Source organism: Anarrhichthys ocellatus, unplaced genomic scaffold (assembly GCF_004355925.1).
Source record: "Anarrhichthys ocellatus isolate YVR2014 unplaced genomic scaffold, GSC_Weel_1.0 scaffold10, whole genome shotgun sequence".
NCBI lineage: Eukaryota > Metazoa > Chordata > Actinopteri > Perciformes > Anarhichadidae > Anarrhichthys > Anarrhichthys ocellatus.
In genome coordinates, this window is record NW_022280040.1 from 436,981 (window position 1) to 448,894 (window position 11,914).

The 11,914-nt window shown below is 41.5% G+C and overlaps 1 protein-coding gene across 1 annotated transcript in view; it reads right to left on the bottom strand.

Moving 5' to 3' along the window:
* The window catches only part of ofcc1 (orofacial cleft 1 candidate 1), a 79,600-nt gene that overhangs the window by 62,100 nt on the left and 5,586 nt on the right, over positions 1-11,914 (bottom strand). Inside the window, exons 2-9 of the mRNA XM_031850285.1 lie at positions 10,816-10,886; positions 10,261-10,436; positions 7,100-7,204; positions 6,412-6,495; positions 3,476-3,694; positions 3,061-3,158; positions 1,547-1,633; positions 1,101-1,174 (exon numbers count right to left, since the gene is read on the bottom strand). Coding sequence (XP_031706145.1) covers positions 1,101-1,174; positions 1,547-1,633; positions 3,061-3,158; positions 3,476-3,694; positions 6,412-6,495; positions 7,100-7,204; positions 10,261-10,436; positions 10,816-10,886 — 914 coding nt within the window. The remainder of the gene's footprint in view (positions 1-1,100; positions 1,175-1,546; positions 1,634-3,060; positions 3,159-3,475; positions 3,695-6,411; positions 6,496-7,099; positions 7,205-10,260; positions 10,437-10,815; positions 10,887-11,914) is intronic.

The window sequence follows — 11,914 nt, forward strand, 5'->3', positions numbered from 1 at the left end:
TCTCTCTCTCTCTCTCTCTCTCTCTCTCTCTCTCTCTCTCTCTCTCTATGCCTTTCTCGGCCTTTCAATCTTATCACTGGTAATGTAATAAGCGGTTGCTTCGCTCTGTCTCCTCGCCACCTCTCTTAATTCCTCAAAATAAAGCAATATCACAGGGGCCCTGGCCTGCCTGTGACTGGGGATAAGATGCTTGTAAAAAGGAAGGATAATTCAGCAAATAAATGCTCGGCATCAAAGGCAGGCACTGGGTCTTTCTTTCCTTTCTCTCCCTCTCTCCCTCCTTACTGTTCGCCTATCAAAAGTATTACATGTGCTTTCATCAGTTCACAACAAGGCACAATGTGCTTCCTAATGCAATTACTCGACCTCCATTAAATCAGAAACAGTGGAAACAAATGAATTACACATTTGTTACAAAAACCACAAGTCAGCTCCCTGTCTCTCCTCTTTATTTATTTTTTTCTTCCCTTTCATAGGCGTAGGGAGAGAGAAAAAGTGAAATCATTTCTCATTAAATTTCAGGCAGATGTAGCCCTAGGTGATGCATAGAAAGTCTCCCATGTCTAATAGCCACCCACCATTGATATCAGAAGGAATTTACAGGGTTCAAGGCTGTCGAGAGGAGGTCATCGCGCTAAACTCCGAACCACATTAATCTGACAGGGCTGGTGTCCGACTACCACCCACCCATAAAACAACCAAACACAAGAGAAGATACTGATGTGTACAGTAGTTCCTTGATTTTATCATGTCAGCCGGCATGGTAGTCCGTAATTGCTAAAAACTTAAACATGCTAAGCCGATCGCCTGAGGCACTCTCGCTACGAGATTTGATGTGTGATCTCCGACAAAAGTGGAGGGACCGAGAATTGATGCGCCTCCAGGCCCAATGACATGGACAGATTTCTGTCACCTCGAGACACGCTACCCACAATGCAATGCCCGTCAACAGGAGAAGACATGCAGAGGACGTACGACTTACATTCCTTTCTCGAATGTCAGTGGAATCGCAAATGCTTTTCACACAATTAAAGATTACAGTCATGTGACATCAATTGTACATATGGAGAGGAATGTGAAAATGGGCTGGACTTTACCACCGAAGCAGTGTGCTCAGCCGGGGCTGTGGCGCTTCTCTCACTGTCTCGTCACACTCTCTTTGTGAATGAGGCGCCTTTAAATATTAAAGTGGATATGTTAACAAACACTGTTAATGTGGTAACTGTCATTAACATCATCAGCTAATTGACAATTTCGTGTAAACACCACATCACTCTAAATTACAATGTAAGATATTAATTTTTGTGACTAATTGTAATGAAATATTGTTAAAAGATGAGCACTCAGGAATAAGAATATGTGGCGGGCTAATGTTATGGAGAAATGTAACAAGAAAGAAAATGATTGGAGGAATATGTTGAGCTTGTGAAATTATCTCTGAACAGCACACAGTCCCGAAGTTAATGTCCTGTGGGCTATTATGCCTTTTAACTAAAAAAAGCAACGACTCCTTCACACAGCATATAAACAGTACACAGGCCTTTACCTCAACATTCCCAGTGAAGAAGGCCATTAGTCTCTTCTTTCTCTTTGCCCACTCCCTCCTCTTCAGTGGTCCCCTCTGAGCCGCTCGCTGAAAATCCGTGTAAACACACATGCACACTTTCTTTGGATGCCGCTTTATGAAACAGTGCAGTGCACCATAATGGCAGAATTAAGCACAAGGAGCAACTGTAATGCAATCTGCAGGCAATCGATACTGAGCCAGGCCCTAAAGACATGTAGCGTTTGATGAGTATTTCTGCCGGTTTTACATTCAGTCAGCACATTCGCACTCCCCATTCAGACGCATTGACACTGCTAAGTGACAGCGTCTCGCCCTGTAGAGGCTTTGTACGACAGAATAGAGAAAGAAGAAAAACACAATTATTTTTAAAATAGATGTGAAATCCCTGGTGGATAATGTGCTTTCAATGGGAGGTGGGTGTGGAAACAGTAGGAGAGCGCATACACATTATGGCAGAATAAGATAACACTGATCCCAATACTGATACAGTACACAGTAGACGCTACTATTATCCAGTCAGGGAGGATGAGTCAACTGTTGCTGTGGCTTCCAAGTGATGGTGAGACATTGTTGAACCATTTTTTCACCCCAATTATGTTTACTTTCTATTCATATAATTTGATACTCCTACTCTCTTTTCAAGTGAGATTATAACTAAAAATACTGCGGATCGAAGTTCTGCATTCTTTGAACATATGCGTTAATTTGTCGGGTTTCCTTGCAATCTAGATTTGCCAACACAATGGAAAGCCCATGTTCTTGTTGTCCTCTCCCATTTCCTTTCTGACTGACGGAATACAAACACTTGTTCTGAAATGAGCTTCAGATCTTAACGCTGGTTCACTATATCACCTACTCCCCAGTTGGAAAATATAAAGTAGTCACGCTCTATTTTTCCTGAAAAGACTGTAAGGCGGGTAAATAAAGAAGGAAATCAGCTACTGTCAGAGACAAATATGCATAATAATGCACAACAAAGTTCAAAGGCAGAACAAAACTGTCTCCACAAATAAGTTAATTGTGTGAGGATATCCTATGTAGCATCGATTATACAGTTGAAATCCATGCACACGTTCTGAGCTGACGATGAATGAGTTATCTAACCTTGAATGAATGCGTGTTCTACAAAAGGCAATTTCAAATGAGTGCATTCAGCTGAGATTGGGACCATGTGCACTGAAAATGAAATGCAGAACTTTTATAAAGGTAGCGGTGATGGGGGGGCGGGGGGGGGGGAGGTTGGGGACAAAAAGCGGACCAAATATGGAAAGAAAAAAGAAAGAAAATTAGTAAACCGAGTACGTAACACACCCACATACCCATGTACACATAGGCATGTGAACAGACAACATGGATAAATGTACACGCACACATGCACGCACACACACACAATGTCCATTAGCCAAAGCCACTGATACACAGCATAATGGACATGGCTGATGTGCTGGTGAATATGGGATGATGACACAGATATTCCTCTTTGTAGCCCTGACCTGCTGCAGTGAAAGGCTGCCAAGCGTGATCATGTCAGGCCGCACACGCTCCCTCAGCTGCTGGGCGTAGTGGGGGATCACCTCCTCAGCTGTGCTCGCTGCAAGAAATAATACAGTGGCATCACAAACCTTATAATATGTATCAAAAAATATATAATGTGACTGCAGCATTATGCGGAAGTCTTTGAATATAATGTTATGTGTCGTATCAAGTCCACCAATAAAATTGGAGGGAATAAAATAGTGTCCAGAGACAAAGAATTGCATGAAAATGCACACAACTTCCTGGAATGATTCCCTGCTAGCTTTATGAATGTTCAAAGGAAATACATGTTATCATCATACTAAACTTAATAGTGTGATATCAAGATAATAACAAACAATATATAAAACATAAATAAAAGCTTAGCATTACTTTTTACAGTGCTTTCTCTGCCCATTACCATCCTCCCTGCTTTGAGTCCAGCCTCTCCTCCCAGCCCAGCACTACTAGCCCCAGCCTGGGTTTTGGCAATGGTATGGGCCTGGGAGGGCCTGGAGCCCGAGGCTTCACCACCACCGTGGAGCAGCAGTCGCCGCTGAAGCGCCGGATCACCCGCCTTCACCTCCTCATCCCTGGAGGCTGGCAGCGTACCTGGAGAGATACGCATCAGTGGGCATGCACACACACACACACACACACACACACACACACGCATACACATGCTGATGGATGTGCATACTTACCACATCCAGAAACAGACACACATGTATATACAGACATTTATGCAGGTGGACAGTGGTGTACTCTGAAACAGCAACTCACATGAATACAATATGAACATTCACAAAACCAAAGTAACATATTAAGGCCTTAAATCCTGATCTTGACATATTCATATTGGAGACAAGAGCTTAGTTCTGCGCAAGAACCACAGTAGCCTGCTTGGCTATTCTTTTGCTAATATGATCGCGGTTGTTTATTCAAGCAAAGTCTGTGGTTTTTAGATAAAGATATCTCATAGCATTTATGCAAACTCAAAAAAAAGATTTGACCAAATACAAGGAAGGTTTGTTAATCTTAAGAGCAGATGTAGAGTAGGATACATGAGGCTGAACTGAGGCTTTACTCTGCAAGGAATGAAAAGGAAGATGTGGTGTTTTTGTTGCTCATGGCTGTAAAGCTAGTTAAATTGTGAACAACGGGCCTGTACATTGAAAGAAAGTTTGTCTTCTGCACCATATGTGAACTAGTTTTTAGTTAGCAACCTAGAATTCATCACTGAAAGCAGGGAAGCATAATTTACAGCAGCTAACCTGCTTGCTTTGTGTCTTTTCAGTTTTGCCGCACCGCTTCGGTAGAAAGCAAGAGGTATTCTTTTGAGCATCTGCGTATTCAACGTGTGCAGTCCAATATGCACAACAGCCAAAGCTGTTACCACTGACTAACGCTTTCCACATAGAAGCTGATATCAATGCCCAACGTCTTACCAGGAACTAGAATGAATAGAATACCATTCTGTGTTCTTTCATCTCCAAGCCAAGGCAATAAAATATATCACGATAAAAAAGGAAGAACTGAAGATCTCAGACAGACAGAAGGGATTTCTCTAGGAATGTCTACAGCACTGGCCACTGTCCATTTCATTAATACTTTGTCGTATTCATGCTCTTTCTTGTGAAATGTGCATGGTGCTTTATGGCAGGCTATAGAAGGGAAGACAAAAGCCTGAGAAGCAGTCACAAAATGTCAGGATCAGTACTGACATACACTGCGTTGGCTGTGCGGCTGCAAAGAAGACATGGGGCCTACACCGGTGGGAGGCATCCATACAACAGCATAAGGTGATTGTCATGAAGCCTATTGTAGCTTGGTGAAGTGCTTATTGGCAGTCCCCGCAGTCGGACTCCAACGGTACAGAAGTAGGAGTTCTCTCTCTCTCTTCCTCTCTCTCTCTTCTCTTCCCAGTCTCTCAGCCTATTGCATGGAGGAACTGTTAATCCAAGATCCTCTTTACTTTTTCGGCGGGATTTCATGAACATTCCAAGACAATGGACGGGGCTGCTAATCTCGGTGGTACAGCTAAATCCAAGACAATGGCAAATAATACAAGCCGGGTAAATTCTACCGTGTTGAAGCGGGCTTAAACCCATCACTTGTGCGCTGGAATTACAAGGGAGATGTGCGTCATGTCAACAGGATCTGGTGCGACTATCTTCAGCCAGAACAATGCTGAGCTTAAACCACCTCAATGTTGCCAGGTTGGCTACATATTTAAATAAAACTGAGCTAATGAGAAAAGGCACGCCTACTGTGAGACAATGGCTGTGCTTGGAAAGCTGACTACAAGTGACGGTCCATTTCTAGTCTTAGTCTTTGTTCCACGTTAGTGCTGCTTTTAGTGTTGGTAGCATCACATTTTTGTCTGGGTTGTTTATGATTTCACTTGTTTATGTCTTAACCTAAAGATACTGTACCTTTAAAGTCCCACTTAAACGGAAGTTAGAGCGTCTTTGGTTTCTGTTAAGGTGTCAAATGTGTGATGACTTGTCCTGCACTCAGGGGCGTTTACAAAAAAATAATCCAATCAAATGAGACTTTGGGCGACTGGCTGGCCATGGTCATAAAAAAACAAACTTCACCTTATGTGCACCTTTCATCTCTCCCTCGTCCTCCTCCTGCATCTAACAACAGTTGAGTGAGGTGTGTGTGTGTGTATGTGTGTGTGTGTGTGTGTGTGTGGCAAACCAACAGTCCTCTGTCGCTCCGTATCACGCTAAAGCACGCCCATTTTTAGTTGCCAAATATAATGCAAAGGATTTGATTTAAATCCCTTTTGTAAATGTACACCGCTAAAATATTTTGTTTCGCTGTGAAATACATCACAGTACAGGAGATGAAGCTGCTCTAACTTCTGTCTCACTGGGACTGTCATTGTTTCAAATGGGGACTTTTGCAATTTTGTTTCATGATGTTAAAACGTGAAGTTGTATCAATACATCACCATGCAAATTAAAATATACATCTGGTTTTAAAGTTTGGAAATTAAGTTAACAAATAAAATCTTAACAGCATTAACCAGCAGTTACACATGTGACCAGATATGGATATATGTTGAAATCAGATACATTTTTCTAAATCAGGACATGTCAAGTAAACAGTGCTCACAAGGAATTTAATGAACATTATAGGACCCAAAATGTAAAAGAAAAATCTTCATTTAAGTAATGCAAAAGTAAAGCAATTGTTCTAAATTTACGCAATGTAAAGGTAAAGTAATTGTTCTGAGTTAAAGTTGTAAAAATTGGTATTTTTGGCAACTGTGTCCTAATTACCAAGATACAGGAGTACAGTTATATGGGGATACATACCAGGGATATTTATGAAGGTATCCTCCTCATCCAGCAATGCAGACATTCTTTGATACAGTCTGTTTTCATCCGCGTTCAATACTGCTACAAGTCAAAACAATTATAAAATGAGTACACCCTCAAAGGTGCCGGGACAATTACATGCATTTGTGTGCTTCAAAATTACTTTCCATTTATCAGACAAGTCAATCTAAACCACATCTTAACATGCAAACCAGAGACATTAGCCGTGGCTGGAGAGGGGTGAAACTCAAGTGTATGCAGAGGGGTAATGAAATAGGAGCATTAACATCCTTTGATATTACACGGCAGTGATATCCAAAAGATACAGGTGAAATGGCTTCTCCATTAATAGCCATGTTTCATTATAACATGCATATTACTTGGCTCCCAAGAGCTCGCTTTTAATAGGCCTACTTTAGGAGGGGGCTGCAAACTATTGATGTGTGCTCTGCGTGTGTCATTTGACAGGGGAAAGAAAGAAAAAAAAACATGGTGAAATGAAAGCTGACCAACGATACTTGACCTTCGTCAATGACAGTGAGTCGGGCAGCCAATCTGGCGATGCCATCACTCGGTGTATTTACATAGACTGTACTGCCGTCACAAATGGCGGCCTGCTACCAGTGATCTCTCTCACCTCGCTTTAATGAACCGAGGAGAACCATTATAACGGAGAATGACATACTTAATTCCAGCTCATCTTCAGCGCTGACCTCAGCCATCCTGTAATGCCCTGGGTCCATCTGCTCAGCCGACGACGGGTCAAAGTAATTTTGGGCACGTTCATTTCCTGTGGAAAGTGCGAGAGGGGAGAGAAAGAGGGGTTGGGAGTTGGCAAGGGCGGGGGCGGGGAGAGGGGAGTTGTACAGGTTCAGGTTAGTGGTTATTAGAAGCACATGAAGCAAAATGTTAATTTTGAAACCCACACTGTCGAAGGGCAGGGGCAGCGGCTGCCACCAGATAAGGCAGAGCCGTGATGAGACAGGGAGTACAGAGGCAGAAGGAGAGAAGTGGGAAAGAGACTGCTGGGTTCCTCGGTGCGACTGCGCGGCCTGCGGTGCTCTGGGGCCTAATTAGCATGCCGCAAAAGGTCACGGCAGGCAATCTCTTAAATACAACTGCCATATGTTTGCCGTGTTCAAAAGGAACTAATGAGAAAATCTACAAGCGCAAAAGTACCTGGAATTTCAAAGACAATACCTTCTAAATACGCCGAGGTCAGCGGCCCAGAGGACCGGGCAAGTTTGGAGGAGCAGATCCAAAGGAAAATAACCTGAGCCCATGTCTCATTGACTTCTTATTAGCAACCATTGACCTATGGGTATCAAGTCTGCTCCGCAGAGTTTATGGGAATCCAATGGCTCCAGGGCTCTTTCTATTAAGGGTACACCCCACCAAGCAGCTTTCTTAACCCCAAATCATTCTCATTACAGGCCTTGAATATTTCACTCCAATCTAAATTGCTTTACTTGTATTTCTCAGGTTGTGGGGCAAAAAAATAATAAAATGCATGGTGCATTAAATCATGTCATATATTCCACACAAGGATCGCCTTTATAGAAGACTGTGGGTATCGGCGCTTGCTTGCATAAAAATGTGAGTAAGCGTGTTTGCACAGCAGCACCACTGGCCCACTTGGCCGCTACCCGAAAAAAAAGCTCACTGGGATTATTTGGTGGTCATATTAAATATCTTGCAGGAGGTTTCCACACACTGTCTTTACTCTAAGTTAAAGAGTCAAGAGTGAGAGAATTATTAAAAAAGGAGGAGCCGCATGACACCTCGACGGCGCCATAAATTGACTGTGAAATTCACATGTTAAATCCCTCTACATTGTTAACAAAGAGTTTGAACAATTTCGCTGCAAATAGCTCTGAGGTTATGAAACCCTTTTTTCAAACACAAATTTGCATAATGGCGGTGGCTTCGTGGATCGCCTTTTGAATCATATCTGTGATTTACCTAAATAGTCTGGCTGTCCTCCAGTCCGTCTCTCTAATGAAAATTTCAATTCTCTGTTCTCATATGCACATTATCAGTAACTAGAAGCTCTTGGCAGCCAGAGTTACTGCTAACGGGGAATGAGAGATGATGTCGGATTTTGGTTAAGGCCAAATAGAAGTGTCACAAACATGGAACAATCTGCCTTTGTGATCTTCCAATAAAAGGCACACGAGTCACTGAACTGTTGCTCATTTTGTGCTAGAGATTTATAGTTTGTTTGTGTAAATCATATATTCAGTGTAATTACCACAAAGATATTAATTTATAAACACAGCGTGTGATATACTGTATATATAATGCCCTTTGAGACATGCGTGTAATAAGAGGGTGTACGTGGACTTGACAGAGCCCTGTTAATAACAAAAAAATATTCATATAGTGACTGTGCTGATGTGAAATATTTCATATTTTCCTGAGTTCTAATATCATTAAACTACCATATGGTTAAGTTCATTTTGTATGCTTTAAGGGTATGGTGAGTGGCCTAATTAGCATTACCAATTAATTGAACAAAGAAGAAGAGAGGGAAATCAGTAACTTCCCTCATCAGCGTCAGCATGTCAATATCTGTTTGGAAAGACAGTGGATCCTGTTTCCCCAATAATACTAACTCTTCAGAATTAGGCTTAGTTGTGTTTTCTTGATTTGATGAAGCGTATTCCTTCATTAAAGGGATAGTTTCACTCTCTTGAAGTGGGGTTGTATGAGGTACTTATCCAAAATCATTGTAAACTGAAGAAAAAAACAATACCTGTTTAATAGTATGCTATATTTAGAGTATTTTCACCACTTAATCTCGCTGTCAGACAGCCCTTTCCGATGGGAAACTGATCTCAAAGTGAATCTGTGTTCTCTTCAAAGCCACAAGACTTAAACAACACAGTAAAGTTTCACTTTCAGTGCGGCTTTCCAACAAAAATATGAAAAGGAAGTGCGCTTGACTGTAGATAATACACAGACTATGGAAAAGTACCTCATACATCCGCCACTTGAAAAACACACACACATATATAAACAAAACAGAAACAAAGATGATGACTGGAATGTTTGATCGCTTTGCTAAAGCCAGTATCTTCAGCCAATGAAGAAGACGTTTTAATTACTGGTTTAGATTTAACATTAGTCTCCTATATCATATATTTATGGTCTGACTTTCTGGACCTGATGGAAAATATGTTTTGCTCCCATGACGGCCAGTTCCACGCACCATGGTGAAGTGCAATCCTACCTCTTGTGCATTGAAAACGTCGTGACAATAATTGATAATAATTGCTCGCCATGCACAGCAAAAGCAAAATAAACCACATTAAAATCAAGAATCTTACATGTGACTCATCTCTGAGAAAACTGGCACGCTCGCAACCTTGAACGCATCCTAATTTACCATCCCATTCCTCAAGAGTTCTCCCTGACATACTGAATTATAAGGGGGCATATTCGTATGCCTGATTGGCCTTAAGCCGTGTTTCGGGGGCGTTGTGAGTACACCACACAGACAGCGGATCGGCTTGGTAGCGTAGTAGCGTATGTAAATGCACTCTCCTATGACTCCAGCCCACCACAAGGCATGTAGCCGAGAGTGGGAGTCAAGGCTGATTGTGTCGAGGGTACTTCTAGATAGAGATAGAACACCCACTACTGTAGCGTTCTCCAGCGGAGGAAGAAGTTATACGAGGGTTGCTTGTTAGGACACGCTTGCTTTGGAATGCAGGGACCAAGGGCCCCACGAATGGAGAGAGGCAGAGAGAGAAAGAGGAGAAGAAAGAGGGAGTGAGAGAAAGGTTAGATCAGGAACACAACTACTGTCAACAAATTTGAGGCTAATGAAAAATGAAGCTTCACCTCTTTCTTTGGCAGGGGCTTGCAGCTCCATTTTTTTTGGGTGAGCTGCAAGGGTGCTATCTGGCCTGTCACCTTGAATTTCTCTCCCCAGCCAAACAGGAGGAACAGAGAGCTCGGTGCTTCCTCCTCCATCGAAGGCTGGGTTTGCTATGCCCACCAGAGCTGCTCTCTCCTCTCTCCCTGACAAAATAAGTAAGAACATAAATACAAATACAAACACTGACACGAAGGGGCAATACAACCGTTAGGTCAAAGTGACTCGTAAAATAACAAAGCACATTTATTGGCAACAAAATGTTTCTATTAGTGATTTGTCTGCCTCAAAATGTTCAAGCGCATCCTGGTAGAATGACACTAAAACACAATTAGGTTAAAATTAAATCAGAATCCTGCAAAGGAGGAGGAAAAAAAAAAAAAGAGAAGAAGAAGAAATGATTAAAATAATTACAAATTGCGCCCTGACAAGCAAGAGCAAAATTTAGCCCAAAGCCATTTGTCTGTAATTAGTTAATTAATCCTTACACAAATTATGAGCAATAACTCATCAAGCAGGACTCACCCATCAGAAATTCAGCCGACTTGGATTTCTTCTGCTTAGGTTGCTGCAGAGCCTTCTGCTGTAACTTCTGGAGGGAAATTGTTAAATGAATAAATTAGCTGCAGAATGAAGATCATCATTTATGATCCGCAACTAACGCAGTATTTTAAATATGGGACGACACTAAAATGTCATTTAATTTACATCGCCGCTAAAGGGGTCAAGCACTAATTGAACAACAGGAGTGGAAAAGAATTTAATCATAAATAGATAAGAAAAGTTGACATGAATGTGTAATGAAGGTCACATTAAAATACTTCCTCCCTGTTTCTAAAATGAATGGGCAACAACACTCTCTCCTGGAGAATTATGCATTTTTTTGCACATGCTGCATGAGAGTACACAGTCTTGGTGTGCAAATGAGTATGGAAATCCAGGCACACTTCTCATTACTTCCATTCACATGAACTCAACCTAAAAAAATCTCAAAGGAGAGACAAAAATAGTCTTTAAATAACACCATGTCAGGCCTCCTTGTGTGCCATACAGCTTGGAGGATTTTGAATACAGTAATTTCAATTTAGAATTCATGTGTAAAGCATGATTAAAACAAATGCAACGTAAAGGTGATTCATCTATCTCTCTGTCTATCTATATACATATACACACACACACACATATATATATATATATACATATACACACAAATATATATACACATATATGCAAAGTCAACACTATTTTGACTTGTAGGTGGTCTAAATTGGCATGAATGGAAAGAAAAAGGAGGAATGTATGTAAGCAAGTATGGGTTCCTTTGAAAATCAAGAGTATGTGGAAACAATCTCTGCAGTCCCGCATTTCTCTCATTTCTGCGGACAAGCGGAACAATAAGAAAGCTGAGGTAAAAAGGCATAAGTAGTTGTTTTTGTTATGGATATGTTTACATAAGGATGCGCCATATGAAAGAGCTCTGTTGCTCAAAGCGTATGGAGCTTTTTTAAGCATCGTTTTATGCAGATTTCAATGATGAACTGTGCTCATGCCCATGAACAGCATGTATTTGTATACAATATTTAATTTCAAAGGCAAAATCAAGGGGCAGAATGGGTGGGT